We start from the raw sequence: 26910 nt of genomic DNA on the forward strand, positions 1-26910 counted from the left end.
GGGGGCAGGGGAAAGTTGCGTGTTTCAGAGCTGTTCTGGACAATAGATCAGCCATGGAGAGTAGCAATTTATGCCAGGCTTCAGTGCTGAAATGAATCTGCCTCTTCACAACTGCTGGACTGGGCCAGGATCCCACTTTATCCCACTGAAAAAGCAGGTTTAACACTACAATAGTTCACATCATTCTCCTGAAAGTGGATTCACACAGCTGATGAAACAGGGAGCTACAGCAGCCCTCTGTGTTGATCGATGCAGTGCCTACACTAGTTTGTCTGCTCTTTTAATACCTCTGCAGCCCTCAATAAAAGGACAAGCAGTTTTCCAACAGTTAGGTGATGATGATACCAGTTCTGTAGCTCCATTTCTGAGACAAAGGATAACACTTCAAACACATCTCTATACTTGAAACCGACCTACACACAGGTGATGTCCAGAAAAGAAACACAAATAAAACATGCGTGATGACAGATTCAAGAGGATGACATTTTAAGGGGTCAGGCAAAACACTAAACATTTCTCCACTGAAATTTCTGCCTTTAATTAAATTGCACAAGAGTTCCCAGTCTTGTTATGTTCCTTGTTCATCTTGGGCCGTTAAATATTAAGAGATATTCAACTTGCTGTGAAATTGCAATATTCATCTCAGTCATGCTATGTGCCACTGTGTTGGGCCACTCCAAAGCTGATCTCACCATTTGTTCAAAGTTAAGCTTCCAGGAGTGCAAAACCCAGACTGTGCAGGAGATAAACCGGTCTCTTTACAGAAAAAAATCATTGGGCGGTACCTGACATTTTGACATTCTCCTCTCTTAGAGTCAACTACAATCTCTGCAGCTACATTTTGAATCAAAGACCCACCCAACGATTTGGTCTGACTCTTCTCTGGGATAGGCATGGCTGTCCAGGACCACAGTAAGGTCGTGGTTACCACTTACAATGGAATCCTGGCTGTTGAACAACTTAACCACAGAGGCTAGGGCAAAGACAATCAACAGCTGCAGAACAAGCTGTAACAGTCAGCACTTGCAAAAGTTTCAGAATAAAGTGTGAGTGGCACAGAATCCCCATATCAGCATTAGCTTAAAAAGAAAAATGTACAGAAAAAATCTTCTGAATATGGGAAAGGTAGTTAAGATCAGAAGAGACAAATTTACATTATTAACAGTGATTATATTAAAAGTACTACACTGAAAAGCAGTCCAGGATTACAAGCAAGTTAGTTGTCACTCTGGAAGGTGTTCAACACAGCTTCTGCTCAGATACTTATCCTGCTAACATTCTCTACATCTGGAGTGACATTCTCAGTTTGTAATATATTCAATGGAAAAGCAAAAAAGAACTTCCAGCAACTGATTCACCTCAAAAAATGTGGACATCTACCTTAGGGTAGATTTAGAAATGAACAGTGCCCTAATATACCCTTAACAAGGGAACTTACAGTGCCCAGCTCGGATGTGGACACTTGAGCTGTATTTACATTCTATATTTTCACATGTAATCAGATGAGTCCAACTCTCATCATCCAAGAGAAGCCAGATCTGACTGCTTTAAAAGCCCTTTGTGATACAAAATTTTCCATTCACTCTAAAGCATCAGTAAAGCCTGAAGAGCTAATGCAAAGTCATTCAATAAGAGGTTCTTAAAACAAAAATAGACATTTGTAAATGTTCTGTGGTTCTTCTAACCTTTCTGAAGTAAATCTCAAGTTTCTCTGCTTTTCTAAATTGAGCTCTACTACTCACAATGTAGGACAGCTAAGGCCTATCATTCCACTGTTTCCTTTGAGGAATTAATACCAAAGTGATTGAAAATGTAAGAGTTAAGATCTGTTGAAGAGCTCTAAAAACCCACGTGCAAGCTCTGATTTTACTTCAGAAGTACTGCCAAGCAAATTAGCATTAATTAAAGACAAGCTTAAAGACCAATAAAATATTAGGCTAATGGAATCATCTGGAACTGTAAAACTAAATACGATCAAAGGAAAACAAGTTGCTCCATCACCTAATCTAACGGTCCTGACACAGGAGCCTCCCAACACAAACCACTCAGAGGAGTGTAATATTCTTGGAGAGCTCCTAACACAGAAGTGAAGGATGTAAAAGACTGGAGAAACAAAGGGAAGAGTAAGGACAGGGTTGTATGCTTTCAAAGAGACTGACCAGATGGCAGACCAGAACTGCAAAAAGAGATTAAGTAGGGATAAAATTGTCATTTTGCTGTCCCTCTTTACTCCTTCCCTCTTCCATCAGTTATGCCAACCCAGCTCCCAATCCAACAACTCAATCCAGAGAAAACACATACATCAATAAATAAATTCAGCAGTGATCCCTGGCTCTGGAGAGGGCTATGACTTCCTGGTATGCCATCTAACACACGCAACTTTATGACCTACTCTCTCCCCCACCATGGAAACCCTCCCTGAGGAGGCATCCTCCTCTTGTGAGCTACTGTACTAGTGCAGTACAACTGTATCCCACACTCCCTCACTTCCATTCCACATTCAAAATGTGACAAAATGCTGTAGATGTTAAGTGCAGAGACACCCAAAGCACAGGGACTACCAGCACTAGGACCAGCACAAGCCTGTACACTAAGCAAAGGACAAAATGTATCTCTCCTACCTCCTTTGATGTATCTGTCTTCTACCTCCTTTGATTTTGGAGAAAAAAAATGAGTGTGGGTATCTGATTGAAGAAGAGGGCACTATCACAGAGTAAGTTAAGGTGGTAACATTTCAGCCTGAGAAGAGCTGCAAGCACTGTTGATACACCACATCTGCAACCCCAGCAGGAAGAACAGCTGTGGTTACACACAGCTACAAACACATTTGGAAGAGACAGGTATTTCCTTCTTGGTACTGCTAGTACATAAGTTAGTGCTGCATTAAGCTGTCCTTTTTTTTTTTTTTTTCCCACTATTTATTTTCCTTGACAAACTTAAAAGCAGGCTGAGTCTATATAGAGAGAACGTGTGACCATCCCTTCTCCTTGTTTGAAGAATTTGGGCAGCTTTAGAAAACAAGCAAACAGCAAATCCCACTTCTGTGAAAACAGATCTTGTTACACTGCCCAGCATAAGCCACAAATATTTTGAGAAGGTTCAAACTGCACTTACAATCTTACCAAAACCCTCACATTCACTGCTAAATCAGTTAGCTTACTAAAAAATATTAGAGCAGGCAAGAATGTGATGGAGGGTAGCTTCCTGGTGCATAAGATTAATTCATCACTCATGTCTAGAGAGTTCTACTGCATTTTTAACAGAGCACATATGGACTGAGTCTAGTGATCTATATAATTTCCTTTCAGGATACGGATCTATATCGAAAAACAGTCCCCAAACAGCAACTGCCAGAGGACAAAGACCTTCAAAAATCATTATGCAGGAAGAAGAAGTAGGGCTCTCATCTGTCCACTCCACTAGATCTTTCAGTGATGATTTAAGACATAAGTGTGCTCCACAGCTCTACTGGAGATTCCTGCTTCCACGAGCAGGATCAGCAAAGCAAAAGGTCTGTCTGTACCTTCACTGATGCACCATACAGTCTGCCATCTCCAACAGCTGAAGCAGAGGCACATGGTCCCTTCTGATTTTACTGTAGTGAGAAAATTGCCAGTGTAAAAGCAGAGAGTACAGCTCAAAAAAAGAAAAAAGCCAGACTTTTGAGACTTTCACAGCTGATGTCAGAGCAGCCAGCAATCAGGCAGGAGCTGCACAGCACGTGGTGCCTGCAGACTGTGCTGTTACAGGCCAGAGGTGAAGTGCCTCAGCGCAGGCATAACGAAATACAGAGTTTCACCTCTTCGTATTATCTTCAATTAACCAAAGCAACTGTGTTCAGCAAAGTCACAGGGAATTTTCTAAAGACAGCTAATGTTGCTTTGGGCCTTCTAAAAATACGCTACCAGTACTTGCCTTTCACCACTCCTGTGCTGCTCAAAGCCCGTCATCAGAAAACAGCAGCAGCTTGGATGTATTTGCCTTGAAACAAAGAGATTGGAAAGCCAGCTAGAATGGAAAAAATTGAACTCAAAGACCCCTGCACCAGCAAAGCAAAAATAAGACTAGAGAAGCAGAGAGAGCAAACAGGAGCATTCATCCCAATTATCTCCAGAATCCAGGACAAACCCTGCACTCATGCCCAGTGCCGCCACCACTGACTGTGTGCTGCTGCTGCAGCATCACTGCCTTACACCCACAAACTCCACTGCAGCTGCCTGTTGAGCTGGAAACTTGATAAACTGCAAAGGTTGATGACAGCCAGAGGCTGCTCCCTTGTCTATAAAATATCCTGTAATAAATTACATTACAGATTGGGGAAAAGGAATTCAGAAGAGCAAGAATTAAAACACAACCTTATGAGAGTTAAATGAGACCAATTAAAGGAGATTTGCTACGAGTGCTGAGGGATTTTGACCTGAGCTGTAATCAGGGATGGATATGCATTCCTTTAAAAGAGGAAAATGAGCAAGAGATCATGTGTAAACAACTCTGCCAATTAAAATGAAATGGATTATCTTATCTGTGCAGCTCTGCTCAGAGAATCACCACATACTCCAGATATACCATGGAGAGATCTGAGACAGTCATTCAGTCTTCTGAAACAAGGCTCAGTGATGGGGAGATAGGCTGTGGTTCAGGACACACTGAAATCTTAGCTGCATTTGGTTATTTCCCCTTCCCCCATTTAAAAAAAAAAAACAAACAAACATGGAATTACAAATGTAAATACAAAAGTAGGCTCAAGCTATATTTACCAGGCCCCTACATGAATTCTGATGCAGATCAGACTGAAGGTTAGGCACAATAGTGAAACATGCTTTATGCAAAATCCATGCAGCAGATCCCACCATCACTGCACTACTAGATGCTGCTGGAGACACAGCTTGCCCAGGCACACGCTCACATCCTGATAAACAATTGCACATATTATACCATACCTCAAAACACTGACCCTCAATTTTTCTGTATCACAATCTCATTTTGTTGCCAGACTGGCACCCTCTCTCCATTCTGACATCCAGTCTGAGAACCCACACCCAAAAGCAAAAGTCATTTCTGCGACTGGAGCAAAAATTTTGATTTGGACAGATGTACCACTACTCCTGCTCTGTGTCCTTGCTCTCAGCTCATTCTGAGCTGTACCTTTTTTTGAACATTCCAGCTCTTCATAGTTCATATATACATGCAAAAATGCAGTTTTACAAAGACTGAAGAAATACTGAAACAGAGGAAGAGAAGACCCATTACAAAACCATGTTCAAGAAGCAACAAGGAAAACACTACCATGTGCTTAGAGGAGAACAAAAACTAAAAGGGAAGAACAAAGAAAGAGAGGAATTTGGGATAAGAAAGAAAAATTTAAGCAGCAGCAATTGAACAAGATAATAACTGTAAGAGATACGTACTTGTTCACTGCTGCTGACAGCAGAAAGTTTTTAGACCACTTTCTGCTGGTTGCCAGACGTAAGCACAGAGATTTTCCACTGGCTCAAAACTGGTCTACTGCAGTCTGGCTGTTTTTGGAACCAACTATCTCAACACACCACAATCACTTTTGTGCAGGGTGAAGAACAAACTAAAATGCCTTTCTATGTCCATTCTGTCAGCAGATCAGTGATCTCAGTGCCATGAAAACAGCTGCACTGAGAGGCCCAATGAAGAAACACTGCACAAACCCACTGTGGACCGAGCGCCTCAGGTGTCTTTGTGGAGCAGCTCTACAGGGCTTGGCTTTGGGATCACTCTCCAGGTGCAGAGCCAGCTCACATGGGCAATACCAGCACATGTAGGCACCCAGGCCAACGAACTCTTGAGGCTGATACTAAGCTTCTAATTTTTTCTGGCTCTTCGTGTGTTTTTGTACACAATGTGTCCCTCCATACCGCCATTATCCAAAATTTCCCAGCCCAATTACCAAAGATAATTGACTGTACATAACCTGAACAATTCATCAGAAGTTTCTAGTTTACCTCTGCCACAAAGGATGAAGTTACATTTCCTAATGAGAAATGCACATACAATTAACAACTCTGAATATTTATTTGGCAAAATTGGTCACAAAGGATCCCAGCGTGGAGTAGTGTAACTTGTGGCTGAATTCAGAGGTCTGACATTTGCCCACTTCTAATTCAGGCAACACAGTTTACTCACTCTTGCATAAGCAAACAGGGACGTCTCGTGCTTTTATTTATCACTTTACCTCTGCAAAAATGTTTTAACAACTAAAATATGATTGGAAATACTACAGGAACGATTCCTCACGTTCCATTAGGCTTTCTCTATGTAATGTTTGTTGTGTCTTTATAATACCACAACTGTATCCACAGTGGCCTGCTCTGAGAGCAGCCCCCAGAGAGCAGCGTGTGCAGCACGGGCAGTGCAGCCGCAGCCTCGCCACGGGGACAGAGCATCCCCTGCCCCGGTGCATGCCGACTACTTGGGCGCCGGTCCCGACGTACTCGGCAACCTCGCCGCCCGCAACACGACGCCGTGGGGTCAACAAAGCTGGAGTGAGGCCGGGAGCGCAGCTCCTGCCCAGGACCCCGCTCGCCGCCGGCGGCCGGAGCACAGGGGGATCCGAGGGGAGGCAGCCACGATGGGGCAGGGGCTGCCGCTCCCAGCCGCGTGTCGGGGGCCCAGCATCCGACAAAAGCAGCCGGGCAGGGCTGCGAAACCTTCGGCCCCGGGCACGGCCGGCAACAGAGCTCCGTGCTGGGGCACGGGCCCCTCCGGAGTGGGCTCCCGGCGGGGTCCCCCGGCCGCACAGGTGGCTCCGGGGCGGGGGGCAGCGCCCTCCGCACCGCCCGCCCCGGCCCGGCCCCCCCGCCTCCTCCCACGCTCCGGCCGCCCCTCACAGACCGCCCCCACCCGTGCCCATCGCCCCCGGCCGGCACAACTTCCCCCGGCCCCGCCAGCGCCGCTCGCTCAGCCCCGCCGCCCTCCGAGCCGGACCGGGCTGGGCCGCCACCACCGCGCTGCCCTCCTCGTCCTCCACCTCACCTGCCGCAAGGAGCCCCCGCCGAGCGGGCAGGGCACGGGTCCCGGAGGGACAGCGGACGGGCGTCCCCCGGCGCCGCGAGCAGCGCTCAGGCCGGTCGCGGCCCGCCGGCTCCGGGGCGCTGCGCGTCCGTCCGGCCGCTGGGGGAGCCGCCGCCGCCGCGCCGCCCGGCCGCCATCTTCCGCGGGGAGGGAGGGACGGGGCGAGGGAGGGGCGCGGGGCCCCGCCCGCCGGGGAGGGCTCGGGCCGGGGTCCCGCGGCCCGGCCGCGCCCCGCGCTCAAACACGTGCCGGGGGCTGCCCCGCGGCCGCGGGGACCGGCGGCGCCGCCGTGGACCGGCGCTGCCCGGCACGGTCGCGGCCGCCGCGCTCCCGGCAGCGCGGAGGGCGTGGGATGCCCAGGAAAGCAGTAGGTAGGGATTGACACTGCTGTGACATCGCCGGCAGCAGCCGCCCGAGAAACACAAACACGCACGGTGCAATTTGCTACGTTAAAGAGGTGGAGGAAATTGTAGTAGGAAGCCAGAATGGTATGTGAAGCCACATCACAGAAACATTCTCGGGAGGCTGGAGGAGTGGACAGTAGTCCAGGAGTGCTATTACACAGCTTTTGGATCTGCTGTGGAGAAAGAACCCACCGTGCTGCAGAGAGCAAACGTTTGGGACAGGTTAACACGACTGGGACCTGGAGCAGTCAAAAGCGACAGAAGAAAAGGGATAGCAAAGGGAAAGCAGGTGCTCAGGGAATAAGGCCTCATGTCGGCAACGTACTGCTTCCCATCCTGCTGTCAGAGGATCGCTGGCACCTTGTGAATAACTCTCAGAAAACCCTCAAAAAGGCAATGCAATATGTAGATTTGCTGTATAGGAACCTGCTCCTCTATTGAAAAGTTTAAAAAGCTCAAAAGTCATGGTTTATGGACACATTTATAGAGGGTTTTTAATCTTCAGCTAACCAATTTGCATCTGAAGCACTGACCAGACTTCTGCAAGCCTGTTAAGCCCATGTCAGCAGGTGAATCAAATAACTGAAAAAAAGCAGACTAAGCTATGAGCAATCATATCTTAGCATGCTTCAAAAGCCTGTTCTGCCTCTGGCTGACAGCACCCCCCGCTCAGCAGAGGTGGATGAGGCAGCTGCTCCCACCACCTGCAGTCCCATTGCACAGGTCTGTGCTGCCAAAATACCCAGCAGCACATATTTTAACACAGGATTGCATTTCTGTTGAGTTAATCCAAACACGTGCCACAGTGCTCGAATCAGATTAATATCGTTCCCCTGCCTGCAGCTGTCCCAAAGCTAGTGTGGCAGCAACAGGTGATGCCCAGTCTACCACAGACCTTGCACTTTCCAAAACAGCTGATCAAATCTGAGCCAACAGAGGCACTATGTGGCAACTCAGAACTTTGTGTCATGTGTTTGTAGCATTTATCATCCAGTACTACATTCTGTGAAATGGGATTTACCATTTCAAAGTACAAATTGATAGTCTGGTAAAAGAAAAACAAAAAAAAAAAAAGAAATAAAATGAAAAAACAAACAAACAAACAAAATTTCTTCCTCAGTCTATCAATCCAACCTATCTCAGTTACAGTGAGGAAGGGAAATCAGTGACAGGAGGGTATGTTGTATACTATAGTTTGCTATACAGGTGCAAGAGTATCAGTTTAAAACTCTAGTTAAATGTGCCATAGAAGAAACTACCCCAAAATATTCCCCATCTCTCCAAACCCTTCCTCAAACCACCAGCACAGAATTCACCTGCTTTCCTTCTCATTTGACCACAAAACAACTCTCCATCCTACTGTCCTCCCTGCCTTTCTAGCTACCTCATATGTAACTTCCTCTCCTCACTTGCAAGACACCTTCAACCCCATCTTGCATCTCCACTCTCTTCCTCACACTCCAAACCACTCTGAGTGTTTGGTTCTATGATGCCCATCTTCCAGGCTATCACATTGCTCTGTGCCTACCTCACTTAGCATGTGCTATCCCTGGCAACATTGCACTTCACTGAAGCAATTTCTCTTTCTTAAGGTCACATAAACCATCTTTCCCTGGATGTTCCATTTAATGGCTCAGGCCTGTTTCTTCCCAAAGGGAAAGTCAAAGTAGAAGATTAAATGTCTTGCTGTTTCTGTGGAGGATCAATATAGACTTTGTAATAGGTATGGAAGATTTTTACTGATATTGTAACAGATTAGAAGGTGTTAAAACTTGCTAACTTACCATATATAAAACAATTTCAGCATTAATACTGTTTTGGAATGAAAAAGACTGAAATCTGCTTACAATTCTTAAAAACATTTAAGACTATCTGTGCCAAGTTTGGGCCTTTTTTATACAAGAAAAATATGCTAAATCTAAAGCAATGAATTTCAAATGTCACTTTAATAGAACATATCTTTTTTGTGTAAGTAATTTTTTCAGTTTATTTTGAACTAGACATGTAGCAAGAAACAAACAAAAAAATGCTTTCTGGAACAGGAACAACCATACGGCAGTAGCACTGCTCTGACTACTGATGTAACCTATAGCACGTTCCAATGTAAACAAGCCTCTGAAGCAGAGCCCTGGTGCCATTTTTGCAGGCTGTCCTCTCTTGGTATGAGCACTACTCTTTCCCACAGAAGCGTGAAGGAGAAATAAACCATGATGAGACAGTATTTCATTGCAAGTACTGCCAAAACCCAAGTCTGCCAATATGCAGTCTTATGATGCATTAACAAAATGGTTTTCTGTGAATGTCATCCTGCCCATCCATTCATGGATAATTATGGTTAAACTATATAAATTGCAACAAATTAGGCACAACCACCTTTCCCTCTCTCCCCATCCACCAGTGCTTTAGAGGACCTTCCTGTAGCACAAGAAACTTTCAGAATGAGATTTTATTAACTTAATGATATCCATCCAGTCTGCCTTAAAAACCACAAACATATTTGTTTTCTAATACTTGTTAAGTATATAAGAAATTGACTTAAAATTCTTTAGAGTACTACACATCAACCAGTAAATTCCTATTCCTTATCAGCAGGCAAAGAGGACATTCTGGCAGGTGAGTTGTTCTCAGGCACTAAGGATCTCAAGGAAAAAATTCATAATCCTCCATTCAAGCTGCTTTAAGTGCCCCCAAAGGATCACCTTTCTCTACTCTTAAATAAACATATAACAAACCCAAATAACCAAGCATTCCAGGTGCATTAATCTGCAGTCCCAAACCTTTCAAATTCTCAGGCAAAAAAAAAATCATCTGTGATGTGTAGCAGCAATACCACCTTAGCTTCTCTGCAGCACTGTTCATCAGTCCCTTACATCGGTTTCTACAGAGGTCAGCCTTATCATCTGCTTGTACAAATGGGAAAGCTGAAGCACAGAGCACACAGCTGTCTTATCTGCAGTCACCCTGCAAAGCCATAGCAAACCCCAAACCAGATCACAAATCCAATCATTAGTGAAATGCTCTGTTTGTTTTTCTACGTTATCAATTACACATAAGTAACAGTTTTCATAATAAAATGGAAAGGATATTGACATTCAGGGTCCAGTTCTGCCCATGCTTCTCCCCACATCTCATAGATACTACAAGTATAGGAGCATCCTTTGTGCTATTAGCCCAGCAAGTGAGAGCAAAGCAATCTTAGTTTAAAAGGAAATCTACTTGGGCATAAATAAAAGCTACCATCAATTACAGGTCTCCCAGAGAGTAATTCACCTATGTATACAATCATGTATGTGCACAAATTGGAAGGGAACTTCAAAAACCATGCTCAGACACTTGTCTTTGGTAGGAAGATTGCAAAACTTCATCTAATAGGATGAACAGATTTTAAATAGCTATAGCATACTGGAAACTAAGGTTCTGGGAACATCCCTGTTTGATAGCTCAACACTGGAGCTATTACAATGCAGGGAAGTACCATTCCCAATCCTTGCTGTCAGCTAAAACGTAAGACATTAAACAGGCCCCATATATATACTACAATAAATATTCTTGACCTGAGTGTTAGTCTGACTATTTCACTTTCAACAAGTGTTACAATTAGTCTTATCGTGGTTAAAAGAGTTACTAAGAACGTGGGATATCACAACTAATTTTAAGAGTACCTTCCTGGTGTTCATCAGCTTATACTGCAACATAACTTCAAAGATCATTAAGACAGGATTAACTGCTTCAGGAGAAACCTTACCTGATGAATGCTCCTACCTCATGTCAGAAACGAGAGCAGAACGTCTCTTTGCTCCCGAAATAGCAGGAGCCATTTCTTCTGGGCACGAACAGGTTGCCTTTAGTCCCAGTAAAACGGACTATAAAACTCTTACCTTCTCCCTTTAAACACTAAGGACGATTTTTTCCTCCTGTTCCATCAGGCAGCAAAAGTAATCATCTCTCTAAGCAGCAACAGCTGACACCTATTTACTGGGTAATTGCTGCAGTTAAAGGGGATTAAGCACAATGAACTCGCTTTCAGTGATAAGGCAAAGCCACCCCCTCCCCTCTGCCGCACTTCCCAGACACACCTGGGGAGAGCTCAGGGGAATGGAGGCCAGTCAGGCCTGCTAAATGGAGGGGCTACATGCTGGCTAGAGCCCCTTTGCTGCAGCCAGTGCCAAAACGAGATGCGTGTCCCCCAGGCAATGACAGCAGGAACCGTGCCACACACAAGGCCAGCGGGTGGCACAGGCGCGGGGAAGCCCCTGAGCGTCTCTGTCCCACAGGCCCGCGCGGGCAGGGGCTCAGCAGAGGGTGCGGGCAGCACCTGCTGCAGCCTCACGGCTCAGCACCGGCCCTCGAGAGCAGCTGAGATCTGCGAGGTGGAAATAACAGAAACGGCAAAGCAGCAAAGGCCTGAGCGGAACAAAGCCTACCTAATGGGGCATACGTAAAATGCTAACAGCAAGAGGCAGTATAAAACCAAAACAAGTTAAAATCAACTAACTTTTAACTTAAGAAATGATGCTTACGCTGCTAGACCTGACAAGTTCTGTGCCTCTGCAGGAGCATCCCAGCTAGGACACAAAATACACTAACAGTTGACAAATAACTAAGTCACACAACTTGAGATCAGCATGTTTACATCAGGCAAACCAAATAGCAAGAAGAAGCTTAAATATTGGTGAGGAAAATGAAGACCAGGAAAGGAAATAATAGCATAGATTTGCCAAGGATCAGGCAGGCTATTGGGAACAAAAGCAGAATTTCTCTATTATCCCTGGTCTGTCAGTGAAATGCCATAAAGGTAATTTTAACAGGTTCTGTCATCCTGTTATTTTAAATGCTAGTATTCTCTGCTCCCCCCTTTTAGGTATGGTACCACTTAACTTTTTAAACATTACATTTTTAAATGACACAGGGAAAAAAACCCTCTTCTGTCAATTGATTCCTATCCCAGAAGTACCAATTTCATATTCCTCAGGAGAATAATGTGACACTCCAAACTTTACACTGTTTAAATGTTATTTTATTAAATATCTTCAGTTCAAGGTTTCATTGTAACAAAGCTATGAAGGTTCTACCAACATTCAGACCAAACAAACAAACACTAGCTAACTTTAATTATTTCTATATCATGCAAAAATTCTGCATCAAATGCCTTCCATTTCCTGTTTAAAATGTGATATTTATAATATATATTATATAGATGCTTACATTAGCCCCATAAGAGAACATTAAGAATGCTAAAGGTGTACAGCTGTGTTTGATAATGGCCATACCAAGCTACGGTTCTCATTAACTTAAACAAAAAAAAAAAAAATCCAAAAGAGTTTGTCTCCAAGACTGTGCAAAAACAAAAAAAACAACAGTTCTGTTCTTTTAAAATTTTCTCTGAAAGATGCATATACTTAATATAGAGGGTTCTTTTTTTTTAACTATTAATAATTATCAGGTAAAGAGACAAGGAAGATCAGACCAAAAGAAGGCATGCATAATGTTTTGTATTTATCTTTTTTAAGTGGCATAACTGTAATCTGTTTGCTCTCTTTGTGGCTTAAAAATTTTTCTGAATGTAATATCAAGGCTTTTTACTTTTCCACTTCAGTCACTGTCTTTAAAATGTTTTGAAATAATAAAATCTAGTGTTTGCCCCACCATGGAGTCAATCCCCTCCTCACTCCTCCCCTGGGATAGCAGAGGGAGGAAGAAAAGGGTGTTTGCTCAAAATAAACCTGGGAAGTGTGGATGGTCTTTTCCTTCAAGAGTGGTAAGCTGATCTAATCCTGGTATGGGGTAGCACCTCTCCAATAAAGGGAGCAGAGCGCTATCTGCTGCGAAGTGACAGCTCCACTTTGTGCAACAGCTTTTATTTTCTGCATTTTATTGAATAAGGGTTAAAATTCCAAATTGTCTTTCTTCTCTTCTATAGTCTGCTAAAAGATTGCCACGCACTTAGTACGCTGTCATGGAAATAATTTTAACTCTCTAGAGATCCAAAAATTATTAGGGGTAGATAAATTCAGGTAAAAGCCCATTCCAACTTCTGCAAGTGATGCCTTTCCCTTGGTCAAGACAAATCCCATCAGGTCTGCCAGAAAGGCCATTTTCTTCTTGGGGCTAGGCTCCCTCCTTGGTAAGCTCAACAAAACACTTCCATATCTCCCACCCAATGAATAAAGGAACTGAAATCTTTTTGCAGCAAAGAAAAGAAAGGAAGATGAATTGGCCCAAAGGACGAACATCAGATCACATGTTCATTCCCTTTCCCCTCTGCTTCATGAGGTATCCTCTAACACCCAGAGGCAACACGGGATGGGGGGTGGCCTGGATTCCTTCAGCTACAGCTTTTGAGGTTCTGATCTGATAGTTTTCTGTGTTACAACATCACTGTAAAAAATAGAAAAATTACCCAAATAAACACTAGGAAACATGACACTTACAAACATCAGATGGGTTAGTGGTGGGGAGAAGCACCTGGCTGGGGCTGCTGGCTCCCACTGCTATTTTACTGGAGACCAACAAATCATACAGGAGGCCAGGTAACCCCTTTAATTCTACGGGTGCATATATTTCAGTATAAAAAACACACGCTATTTATGCCTCATATAGGAGTGTATGTGCAAGTTTTCATGAAGAACATAACACTAAGTTTTTTGTTTGCTTCCTAAGGAACATGTGTTCTGCACACTGTGGATCCCAACTATGCTACTAAAAAGGAAAAAAAAATAGAAAATCCCATACAAATACCCTCTTCCTCTAAAATCTCTGCTCTTAATGAAATGTTTTTTTTATTTTGTTAAATTAAATAAGCTGGTTTCAAAACTCCATGTTTTTCCAGGTAGTGGCTGTTTCTAAAACCAGTATCACTAAAGAGCGAGCTTCTATTCAAGTTAATTAATTGGGTTAAAAATGGGTTACTTAAACCCATTTTTAAATCCCTACTTCCATCTTTAGTTTTAAATCAACATTCCATTTTATTTCTTAAAAAAAAAAAAAAGAAAAAAAAAAAAAAAAAAAAGAAAAGTCTGTTTTGGGATCCAGCAGCCCGAGCAACCAGGTCTCCATAGCGTTCTTGCTGTGCAGAAATCAAAGAAGAAACAGGCTGAAGTCAGACTGCTGGGCAACAGGAAGAGAAGCAGCTCCTCTCTCTTGAACCCCAGTCTTCACACTGGCTCCTCTGGGGTCTCCTTGCCACTTCTCACCGACTGTAGCTGCAGCACAGCCCGAATGTGGTATTAACTTCCACCATCGCTTTGCGGAGCTCAGTTCAGCCGTCCGCTGTTCAAGCTGCCTCCTTTCTTGCTCTCCCTCTCTCCTTCTCTCCTTCACTTTTGCTTTCCCCCCTCACTTCATTTCTGAAAGATGTTCCGGCTGCTGCTACTTTCTTAGCCCTGGGGGAGGGGGCATGTTGGATAATCTGTCATTTATTTAGCATTATTCCTGTTTTTTTTATTATTTTATACAAACAACATGTCTTTTTTTTTAGATTTAAAAACACCTTCGTACAGCAGAAACAGACACGATGGATCCATGGAAAACAACAGAAAGGCAGTGCCCGGAGCATCAGATGCATGCAGGGTTTCGTGCATTTGGCTGCTGCCTGTTTGTAATTTGTATTTATTTTTTTAATGTCAAAACAGACATGACCGTTGCTGTCACTCAGGCACTCCAGAGCTGCTTGCTAAGAAGATATTGCCCTCCAGCTGAGTATCTCCACAAGTTGCTGCAGTCAGGAAGAGGTAGTGTCCACCCAGAAAGGAGAGGGGAGAACAGGATGGAAGATGGAAGGAAATAAAGCCATACATTAGCTGTACACAATTAAAAAAACATGTTTTCTACAGGTTAATTATTTAGGGTAGGTAGAAACCCCTAACACAAGACAAACTGGGGCTCATGAGGAGACCTCTAAAGGTAAGAGGCACTCACTTCCCCTTCCAGGTGGCTGAGAGTGCCAGTGAAAATTAACAAATTGCTAAAATGTATTACATGCTGCTTTGGAGCAGCCCTGAGCCCACCCTCTCACAGCTATGACCCAGAAGCTGAAGAAGTTTCCTAAGGAGTGCTCAAAGGCTCTGGTTCTAAGGAACATTTTCTCCTTCACTTTCCATTGGCTTTTGCCTTGAACTGAAAGATAATTATATTTTTCTTAGGGTTTTTATTTTTCAAATCTTCAGTAATTTTATCTCTGAACTTACTTAATATTTAAACAAATGTATGAGTTTGTCTGCAGTTTTGTGAAATTGTAGCCCTAGTGACTGCTTTTAGCAAAGGCCCTTCCTAGTTAACCCTCAGGTGCCAAATTACTCGATTTATTTTGTTCAGTTTAAAGTCTGGGTTTTTTTCCTATCTGTTTAGCATTATCCTGTCATGAAAGTATAGCCAAACCCTTCTTTCTACCATTTCTTAGTTTGCAAATCTTTGCAGAATCTCCTTTATAAGTCTTCTCCCTTCTTGGTTCCCACTTTCTCCTTACACAGAAGTCCTGTGATTAATATCAAACTTATTTTCTGGCTGCAGCTTCCTTTTGAGATGATTTACCCAGAACTGAACTCTGCCTTCCAGGTGAGAAGAAACCACTAATTTCTATTTAATCATTCTTACTCACCTCATTCATTCTTCAGCCTTAGCTTTCACTGCACACAACTCCAAAATGATTCAGTGCATTCAGATGGGGGCTACCCACACTGACCCCATTTGCAATTGCTTGTGGGTATACCTCCTTCAGAACCCAGAAATGCATGCAAATACTTCAACTTCTATTTGTTTACAGGGTATTTTTAAATATTGTTTTAACCAACATTTTGTGGTTTGGAAATACCTTCTGCTCTGCAGTTTGCAGAAACCCTCCAGCACATACTTTTGGAGGGCTTCAGCATTTCCATAGCCAAGAAACATACCTCTTCTGCAGCAGACTTTCCATTCCTAAATTTCCTCAGAAGTCCTAGGCATAGCCACTGAGCCATACTGATCTTTAATTTAATAATTTCTTCTGCATATTTTTTTGGACAAACGTCCAAGTCCAGGACAGATGTCTCCCTCAACATTTCTGTGATGAAATCTGATCCAAGGTTTTTTTCGTTTCCTGCAAAGGCTTTTTCCTTCTCACTGCCTTACTCCCTGGAAATTCAGCTGATTTTCCAGCTCCCTTGAAAGCTTCCCTGCTTCTGGTGCCCCCAACTGGCTTCTGCTTTTCAAATTCCATCTGTGACCTCTGCAGCTTGCTTGTGATAGTTCACATTCCTTCCCAGTGCCTTCAGTAGGGTTGAATACCTCAAAACACATGACTACAAACTGCTCTTGGCTTAGTACCAAGTTGTTCACAGAACTAGAACTCAAGTAGCAACTATACTTGAGTGGTTCATCCTTAAATGACCACATTAAGAAAAGATTGCCTCCTAGTTGTAAATATTCGTTGTGTTTGCCCTTAAATAGAAAATACTTAGTAAAAAGGTCCTAAGATTAGGAAACTTAGGGTTATAAAATGAATGTAACGTATATTTCAGCATAAACCAAAAGGATGCAGAAAGACTTTGTATATCTAATTAAAAGAGATGATTAAGGCAATAAACCAGAATGAATTAATGCTGAAGAAGTAAATGGATCCAATGTCCTTAAGGAGCAAGCAACAATCATTTCATCATGACATATTTTAGAGTCAAAGTTTCTTCAAATTATGAATTGTGGCAAGTTAATTGGGGGACATTTTAAATCCTCTGATATTACTATTTGTTTAGATTCTTTTCCCCTGAGTTTTCTCAACGTGGTATATTAAATAGCTTTTGCTTATCAGAAAATCAGTGGTAAAATTTATATGAATAAACCCTTACCCCTTATGGCACAGAAATTGTTCTGTATGGATTATACAATATCCTTTCTAGAAAATGACATAATCATCAAAAAAATCCTCTGAAATGACCCCCAGCATGGAAAGGTAGATGTGAAAGGGCCAACCTGTGCACAGCATGAGATACTCTTCCTCTCTGCTCCAGATAAGGTGTTTGTCCAAGTACAGACCTGAGCACCTGGGAGGAAGCACAGCTGCTACAAGGGTACCTATGCCCAGGAACAGCTGCCTGGCACATGACTCCCATTTGTCAGGAGTGGCAGATAACCCTACTGATGCCAGAGGACAGGACTTAAAGGAACACCGTCTACAAGCCAAAGTTTTCAGCCCTACAGACAACTAAATATGGTTCTCTCACAGCCTGCTAAACAGCCTTGAACACTGAATTCCCACATACAGCAGCCTCAGCTGAGCGTGTGATGTACTCCTTCCCTGAGAATCCATACCCGTATTTGATCCTCACTGGAGAGGTGCTGCAGGAGCTCCAGAGCAGTGGTAGTGGACATTGAGCCACTTGCCATCTCGGCGGTGCCAGACACGGGTCTCCTCCGACTGCGTGGTGCGGGGCCGGCCTTGGCCGTCGATGTACTGCGTCAGGCGGATGTACGCGATGCAGGCGGCGTCCTCCCCGATGACGTGGACGTGAGGGTTCAGGATGGTCGTGTGGATTGGCTTGCTGTTCTTCGACAGTACTGGCAGGACATGCAAAACCATCAGGTTCATTTTACAACTAAGAAGGATCAGCGTCCCACATTCTCCAACCTCTTCTATATTCTACTCACCTTTCACTGGATTCTGGAATACCACAAAAATTGCTCCTGCAATTCTTACCCCTATCACCTGTTGTTCTCCTTAGGAACTGCACACTTATTGCCAGGAATCCCCTGACCCCTTTGCCCCCACTTCCTCTGCTGCTGTGTCTTCAGTTATGGGGAAAGATCTTTCACTTAGAGAATATCGTTGCAAAGGAGTCAGTAATCAGGAGACCTTTATGCCAGGATAGCATTAAATATGAACAAACCTCAGAGAAGTGTTAAAAACACTCCATAAGAGGCTGTTGAGAGAGACAAAGTCTCTGCATAATTAAGAGAACTACATATTGCCCATACTAAGGACCTTGACCTAACCCCCAAAATAAAACAGATTGAACAGCTCAGGATTTAAATTTCAATTATCTCATCCTGTGGAGACATCCAGGAAAGGAGACAAATCCCATAGTATAAATGATAGGATTTCTGCTAACTCTTTCCTGCCCCAGGCTGACAAGGTGACCCTTATATCTATGTAAAAGTTTCATTAGGTGTTAAGAGATCTGAAACCATCCAGGGAAACTCAAAGCGAAAGCGTCTTTATGCCTGACCATTGTGTATGTTTACCCGAAATATACATCTTGCTTCCACCAAAATCTGATCATTTTTTCCATTTTCATATCAGTAAGAAGTACAGTAAGTCAAACTTTTAAAGGCCCTGCAGTCCATGCCAGGTACAAAACATTTCCACCAGGCAGATTGTATGCCTAGAGTGAAGGGATATGGGGTTTAGAATTGAAATTGTTGCTGAACAGGCTTTTTGACAGAAAGGCTGCTTGCTTTTATGAATGCATCATAACCCAAGCACAATCAAGTTCCTGCTTATTCTGATAACCAGTAAAAACAAGGCAAATTTTCCCCCACAAATGTGACATAAAGGAAGAGTAGAGAGAAAGGTGTTGGAGTTACCAAATCTACCCACTCACAGTTTTCAAAGTAAAACTTATGGAAATCCATTCCTTCAACCAGGTTCCCCAGTGCTTCAGGTTCAAATGAGGTCAAGCCAGGATCACAGATTTTTCTGCAAAGAAAAGCAGCCCAGGTTTACAGTTTGCATTTGATCCCAAGAGCTATTCACACAGTGAAGTGCTAGTATGCCATTTGACTCACACCCTATGTCCACCTAACTACATCTTCCTACTCCAATAAGTAAGTTCCTGAAGACTCAGCCCTACTATAACTCAAGGAGCCAACTAGATGACATTTCACATGAAATAAATTTCTAGGTTACTGACTTTCCTTTTATTCTCTTTCTGCTCTTCTCGTTGCCCTCTCCTGTACTTTTCTTACAAACCCAGGATATTTTCCTGTTGTTGCTCCTGTTGCTTTTTGCTACCTGATTTGATATTCATTTAGAGCTCTACTACTCCATCTCTTACTCCTAACTGATGTAGGCTAAGAAGGCTAAACATTTTACCATCCCTGACTGCGTGACAGCTCCTCATACCTAGAAGCCAGAGCATCACTTGCACACAAACTGATAAACAACCTGTCAGAAAGCATCTCTACTTACGTATAAGCCTCAAAATCTCCATTGTTGATGGCCTCTATCAGCTGCTCTGTTATCTTAATGATCTCTTGCTTACGCACTGTGAACAAGAAGAAAGAGCAATTTAGCTGTGCTGAAGAGTTCAGTAGAAATATGAGGCTAGTGGGTGCTTCCTACAAGCAATTTGTAGAGCACCATTAGTCTAGATCTCATAGGATGCTGCTCCCTGCATTCTGGAGATATGCAGTTAAGACAGTCATCCACATGAGAGTAGGGGGGCAGTGGTATGAAAGGGAAATGGTGATCCCATAATGCAGGGAGAAAGGAAATAAAGAGACCATTTTTTTTTTTTTTTTTTTCTTCCAGAAAGGTCTAAGGCACCAGAGGTGTCTCCTGAATGACAGTCAGAGCTGCTTCTGGGGAGTCTGACCAATGAATGGCAGTGGCCCTGCCCACGTGAAGTAGTTGTCTGGCAGCTTAAGATGTGGAAAACCTTAACCACAGTAGCCATATACAAATGACCACACAGATCAAGCCAATTGGAAAGAGTCTCCCAACAACTTGCCTATCACCATCATCAATACCTCAGCTATTGTGAACGCTGCAAACAAGCAACTGGGACATGTAGGGATGGCTTCTGCAAGCTAGAAAGATGATGGCAGCAGGATGGACAGGTTGGATGAGCAGGTCCTAGCTATGTCTGAGAGTGCACTGCTCCTCAGGCAGTTAGCTTCTGCCAGTCCCTATGGCACAGTTCTTTCCAGCACTCTGACAGCATTGCCGTTAAGCCAGCCCAGCACACTGGACTTCAAGATGTATGAAGACAAGGGCTGTCTGTCTACTGTTGTTTGGCCCCCATGTGCCCAGCACCTCTGCACTCTCTTCTCTTGGTTCCCCACAGCAGATTGCCCAGGCCCCTTCCCCTCTGCAGCGTTCCATCATCCATGCTGGTCTCAAGAATTAATAACATTTACAAAGTTTCAATTAGGTCTGTTAAACAACATAATTCTATTCTATGACTACTATGTGCACCATACCTATGCCTGAGCCTATATGCACAACCTTACATCTCTTCAGCCTTCCTCACACCTGTAGGTAGACTCTTCTGCACATTATACAGGCATTTAAGAGGTTCTCTAGCATTCTTTTCAATGTTATCAGATAGGATACAATTCCTACCACTAAAAGTGCCATTCTTGTGCCCTTCAGCATCTAAAATATAGGTGTCTGAAATGGAACCAGTCCCCTGACTGTTCTCCCTTTGGGCCCTGAAACAAATTGGGACTTCTGGGAAGTCTCACATAGGCATCTTAGATGCCTATTATTAGAAGGACGGTGTTTAAATCTGACCTACCACCTTTAGATGTTCAAGTCAGGGAAGCTGAATTCCATTCTAAATGCCAGAAGATGCTACTCTGAACTGCTCTCCCATCCTGCCATGGGTAAGTGCAGCCAAAGAGCAACAAGATAATAATTTCACTGGCCATGAAAGATGTCCGTACCCACTCTGGAAATCAGTTAAGAGAATTTTACTACTGAGCCACCCTCAGAAACCCCTTAGATAGGGGACATCTGGCTCATAACAATAAGGTGGCTGGTTTTACTATGCAGGCTGTATACACTACCACATGTGAAAAGATCTACACAGGGAATGGGTCAAAATGATATGGTGGGCTATATCTGTTGTGAAAAATGTCCTTACAAGCAAGTTGTCTGGGACTACTTTCACATGAAGAAGGGCTACTTGTTGGACCTCCAAGCCATGCACCACCAATGTCCAGAAGATGGAGTGCATGGGAAAGGCTGCATTTCTGATGAGTGAGGGAGTCTGCAGTCCACAAGTCATGTTGTGCTGGCTCATCTTAAGGAAATTTGCATCCTCTTCCAAGGTGCCTTGATGCCTGAAGGACATCTGGCCTGTCCTTCAACGCTAGCCCATCCCATCAGACTGTGCTGGTCTCCTGGCTCTCACTACATGTCCCGAGCTAGAACCGGCACACGGAAGGTGACCAGTCTGTCCGAAGGACAGAGAGCCTCGGGACGTGCAGGGGGACGGCATTCGCGCCTGCCGCTCCCGATGAATCCGCGGGTCCTCCAAACTGGCACGGCAGAGGCACAAGCGGGAGGCGACACGCACCAGCACGGTCATCGAGCATGTCCCCCGGCTGCTTCACCCTGCTTTGTGCGAGCCCGGGAGGCAGCTACACCAGCTACGCCGCCGGCCGGGGAGGGCTGCGGGCGCGTTCAGCGAGCACCGTTCGCGGCCGGGGCAGAGCTGGGCCGGGCTCCGTCTCCCCCGCGGGCCGGGGCGCAGCGGAGGCCGCGGGCGGGACGGGCTGAGGGCGGCCCCGCTCCCCGCCCCTGCGCGTGGCGCCCCCCGGCGGCCGCCGCCGCTCCCCGCACCCGGCTCCTGCGGCCGCGGCCCCGCCAGGACCGATGGCGCCGGCTCGGAGCGCTCAGCCCCGGCCCGGCTCGGACGGACAGGGTGAGGGGCAGGGGAGGAGAGAGAAGGGAACTTTACATCTAGGGTAACTAGCATAAGTTGCACTATTCCACTACTGCTACCCAGCTGCTAACTTACACGGTGCTCGGTTAAGTACAAAGGGAACTACTGGAGTTAGCAAAGGCTCCGACCGAGCACGCTCTAACTCCAATGTCTGCCCTGGGCTGTCCCAGGCATGGAGCTTCTCTTCACAAGACTGTGTAGCTGCAAAACAAATGTAAGCGTTAAAATAATAAACAGACAAAAATTAGAAAGTAAAATAAAAACCAACAAAGAAGTAGAGACACACATAGCCCCAGCCCCAGTCAGCACACAGACATATCCACATCCCAATAACTTCTACCTGCTCTCCTGCCTCTGTCACATCACTTGGGCCAGACACTGCTTGGCATGGGCCACCCGAGCACTGGTGCAAAAAGCACAGCAGGAATAACACCAGTGCTGGAGGGAGGTTGAGGAAGACCTAAAACAGTGGTCGGAGTAGTGACAGCAGCACAAGGGCAAGTACAAGATGGGATTAAAGAAAGCAGGGATATCCAAATCACTGCACATCTCAACTTGGAGGGAAGTGAAGTGGGAGAACACTGACCGACTTGGCAGAGAAGTGATTCGGCACTCCTCAGTGTACCAAGCAGGGCCTTGCTATGAGCAAGAGGAAGGAATTAATAAGAGAGCAGTGATGGACAGCTCACAGCAAAAAGGACTTCAGAAGAGATCATTTCCCTTCCATTCTGGCTAGGCAAAACACCTTTCCACTTGCACCTTACAAACGAGCAGTCTGGCATCCTTTGAGCCACTTCAAAAACAAGTAACAGAGATGCTCCAACTGCTGCATCATATGAGATACTGGTGCTGTGTGAAACCAGGGAAGTACAACAGGAAGAGACAGAAGAGGGCACGCCTGGTTCTTCCTTCCTAGACTGACCTGAACAGAATCAAATACTCCAGATGCTCCCAGCTCACACTAAAGATCCTTCTACTAGTGCTTTAAATAGTCAGGCAGCTAGTACACTATGTCTGTGCAGGAGAATGGCTGAGAATGCCACCTAGATTTTCTCCAACCTAATAGCTTTTTTCATATGCATTTTCAGAGTTTTTCAGCCACAGGCTCCTCTACAGAGCTAGCAAGTTCAGGAGATAGCACGCAGAACTTACCATAACTCACAGACTAACCATAGTACCAGCTAACTCAGCTAAAGACAAACACACAAGGTAAAGCTCATGACAGACAAATGCTCTTCAGAGCCAACATTATCCCAGGATTTTCACTCAAACACCTGATAATGGATTCAAAAATGCTTTGGGGTCTTTCAGGAGCCACAGCCTGAAAGCACCTTAAACTAGTCTGAAAATACTGGTTTTTGTTCCTTTGGTACTTCTGAGCACCATTCATGTCTGAGGTCCTCAGAAGTTCTGACAAGTGAGACTGAATTCAGTCTCATGCATCCCCTCCATAAGCAGACCTGCACCACTGACCCCATTTACCACAAGGAGAACTAAGAGATGCAGTGACTTGCCCAAGGAAACCCCAAAAGGCAGTGTCTCTGCAGAGAACTCCACATCTCACCCAGATGAAAGCAAGGGAATGAAATTAGCTAGGATGAGGTTCTGGGTTTGTTTTTTTTTTCAGAAAGGGAAGGAAATGTTTGGAAAATTTCAGTGTGCAAAGGGGGGTATTTTGCAGGAAGGGAGATGATTTCTTTTTATTCTGGAACACTGGAAATGGAAAATCAACATTTTGTAAGGAAGTTGAGGAAAGGAAAAATCTTAGGTAAGGAGAAATGAGAAGGGTGGAGGAAGGGGTGAGAAAAAGATGCTGTGAAGCACTGCACCCCTGGACTTACTGGCTGAGAAACAGAGAGAAAGCTGGGACTGCATGGACTCAGTCTGTGTTTTGCTCTCACTGTGCCTCCGTCCTTCAAGCACTGAGCTGCCGTCCCCGGTGGAGAGAGGGGGAGCTAGCATGGCAGGGAATTAAAACACAAACACAAACAAAACACGCAATTTCAGTAAATAAAAAAAGAGAAAGTAAATAGGAGAACATTAAAGAAACCACAATGCTGGGCACAAAACATGCAGGAGTATCCTCCAGGGCAAAGCCAAGTAGACAGCTCGACAACATGAACCTGCTGTGCAATTTAGAATGACACAAGGGCAGGGGGGCGGAGGAAGAACGAAGACACACACTGCCTTTAGCCCCACCACAGTGGAAAAAACATATCCCTGAGGTAACTGTCACTGATGGATAAAGATAACGTCTCCTACACCACAGCAGAACTGATCTGTGTATCCTGGTGTCTATTTAAAACAAGAAGTTTTAAAGAAGTTGGCAGAGGAACTGTACAAACACTTCCCTTTTCTGAGAGTCACGGCTATGCAGAACACTGAGAACTTCAACACTCCCAAACCTTTTGATCTACTTAGTTTTGCTCAAGTGCTTGCTTATCTTAAAACGTGGAAGGGGAGGAATGGAAAAAGAACACTGGTGAACACAGCTACACTTAAAACTGGAGGACTAAAATTACCAGAGCTGGCCACAGCACAAACCACTACTGTGCAAACTCTTTCCCTCCCAATCACCATTCAAATGCTCCCTTCTATTAAAATCGTAACAAAATTTTCTAACCTCTGCCAAAAAAACCCAAAACACAGTTTTGATCTGTAGCAATGTAGCCCTATACAACTGTGTACACTAACCAGCTGCATTCCTTCCTCCCCACTTTCTATTCCAGTCCTAGTCTTCTTTTCCTTGCAGCATTTGTATTCCTGACTTAACAACACCCATCAGCTCAGCTAGCTCAACCATGTGACCTCTCCAGAATAAAAAGTGCCACAGGACACAAGGTTCTGGACAAATACCCATTCTGGATGGCTATCCAGCAGAGATGATAAATCAAATTTATTACCGCACTACGAAATCCATCCAGTTCCTGTCCCTCAAAGCTAGGTTCTTAAACCACGGCTTATTCTTTGGCAAAAAGGTGGGAGTTAGAAGACTGTCCTGTAATGAGGCCAGGTCTTATCTGAAACAATCTGTATTGCAGAGCTCATTCATTCACATGCGTTTCTGCTCCCTGTGATTCCTCAGAAGAGAAGCCAGCAGCTTGTGACAAGCCATGGGAAAAGCATCAGCTGGGGCTTGTGACAAGCCATGGGAAAAGCATCAGGAACTACCCCACTGACAGAGGTGACATGGCTGCTACATCACAGGGTCAGCACTGATTTTTCCCTGGCTATGTAAGTCAAATGGACTACAGGGAGAATGAGAATACCTCTGCCTCAAAATGCAAGTTATTAACACATTTGCCTCAGAATGCAAACTACCTTCACCCATCTCAAACTTGTTTATTCAGGAAAATGTCTGCTCCTCCTTCATTAGGGAAGTTAGGCAAAAGATAGCTGCTCAAACAACACGAGCACATATGGAACTTGGAGCTCCTTCATTTAAAGAGTTTTACAAGTACACAATATTTATGATTTGGTCACTGAAAGGCATGAAATCTCTTCTCAGCCTCTCCCTCTACTGATATCTCAGTCAAGGACAACAGGCTGAGAATGATCTTCATCTTAGGAAAAAAAAAATAGACCGAAAGAGAAAAAATAACAAGGGAAGTCTTTGCATGTCACAAAAGATATTCCCAGAAAAGGGTGAAAAGGGAGACTGACTGGTAACAGAGAGGTTTCAACTCTCTGTAATCTACAGAGAAGCACAAAAACACAAGCAGAGTTCAAACCTCTAGGGACTGGTAGGGTATTTTCCACACCTAGAAATGGACTGGAGATGAACAGATTATGATATATGCAAGAAAAGAATTCCAACTCTGAGACAAAAACAAATTAGCTCAGTGTTTATATACCACAGAGGCCAAGTCAGATGGTTCCCCGATGCACAGTCCCACTGTGACAGGAATGACAGCGTCATGGCGCATTTATGAACTGAGTCAGACACAGAAATCTGGGAAGTTAGTTCAAGGCAATGATTGAATCTCTAAAATCCCTTGCCTACACTTAACTGTATTAGAAATTACAGGCAAAATACCTACCTTTCAGATCCTCATCTTCAGTTGTGGTGTTACAGCTCTCTGTGGAACCCTGCATGGCAGAACAGAGCATTACCAGGCATCAGCAGTCGGGAGAATGAGCAAATACTTTGATTTCTTTATGAAGAACGATGGGGAAAAGCACAAAAACGTTGGCAGGGATGGAAGGGAGAGGATGATACAAGGAAGATTTGAATGTAAGCAGGCCAAATACAAAGCATAATGTAACAGCATCTTTGCTCAGCTTTTGCATGTTCGAGCTCTTAACCCAGAACTTTTACAAGTATGGAAGTTACCAAACTCCGTCAAATTAAATCTAATGAGAGTTACTTCTGTTTGAAAGAATAGCCACAAGAAGCTAAAGAAGGGCTGCTAGGCTTTCTCAGAGGAAGTGTCCATTTGTAGAAGAAAAAAAAAATTGCTTAAGTGCCTATATCTCCTCTTTCATCTCACATATGAGAGTGGTGGTTATACACCACAATAGGAAAGATGTGCTACTATCTGAACAGTTGTCTTTACTCAGCCTCTTTCAGAGATCCACAGCCATATAACACAACCCTCCTAGTCTATTGTCAGCAGTATTCAGGAGCATGCTACAAACCAGACATTGGAAAGTCAGAAACTGAATTAAGACACATGAAGACAAGAACAAGAGAGAAGCAGAGGTTTTTCTGGCAACACTCCCATCCCTTACCTTTATGCCATCTGTAGCATTATGGACAACAGTTGTTTGAGGCTCCTAGGAAAGGATGGAAGAATCATTAAACTCTAGTTCCAAAGCATTCTCTA

General features: G+C 44.3%; 2 protein-coding genes across 13 annotated transcripts in view; both read right to left on the reverse strand.

The window, feature by feature from the left end:
- The window catches only part of NDST2 (N-deacetylase and N-sulfotransferase 2), a 131684-nt gene extending 124593 nt beyond the window's left edge, over nucleotides 1–7091 (reverse strand). Inside the window, exon 1 of one of the 2 annotated variants that reach the window (XM_053948984.1) lies at nucleotides 7003–7091. The gene's annotated coding sequence lies outside the window, so the exon portion shown is untranslated. Of the gene's footprint in view, nucleotides 1–785; nucleotides 846–7002 lie in introns of those variants that run through there. The other variant, XM_053948987.1, reaches the window with a different exon arrangement.
- A 5349-nt stretch (nucleotides 7092–12440) lies between these two features.
- Nucleotides 12441–26910, reverse strand: part of CAMK2G (calcium/calmodulin dependent protein kinase II gamma) — a 118659-nt gene continuing 104189 nt past the window's right edge. For 4 of the 11 annotated variants that reach the window (XM_053948722.1, XM_053948716.1, XM_053948714.1 and 1 more), the window contains 8 exons: nucleotides 26816–26860; nucleotides 26125–26173; nucleotides 23926–24039; nucleotides 22160–22285; nucleotides 19603–19678; nucleotides 19016–19110; nucleotides 17727–17972; nucleotides 12441–15159 (listed from right to left, as the gene is read on the reverse strand). In XM_053948722.1, the coding sequence (XP_053804697.1) occupies nucleotides 17740–17972; nucleotides 19016–19110; nucleotides 19603–19678; nucleotides 22160–22285; nucleotides 23926–24039; nucleotides 26125–26173; nucleotides 26816–26860 (738 nt within the window). In that variant the 3' untranslated portion in view covers nucleotides 12441–15159; nucleotides 17727–17739. The remainder of the gene's footprint in view (nucleotides 15160–17726; nucleotides 17973–19015; nucleotides 19111–19602; nucleotides 19679–22159; nucleotides 22286–23925; nucleotides 24040–26124; nucleotides 26174–26815; nucleotides 26861–26910) is intronic. The other 7 variants (XM_053948720.1, XM_053948719.1, XM_053948723.1 and 4 more) reach the window with 5 other exon arrangements.

The sequence above is a fragment of the Vidua chalybeata genome, chromosome 8 (genome assembly GCF_026979565.1).
Source record: "Vidua chalybeata isolate OUT-0048 chromosome 8, bVidCha1 merged haplotype, whole genome shotgun sequence".
Taxonomy (NCBI): Eukaryota; Metazoa; Chordata; class Aves; order Passeriformes; family Viduidae; genus Vidua; species Vidua chalybeata.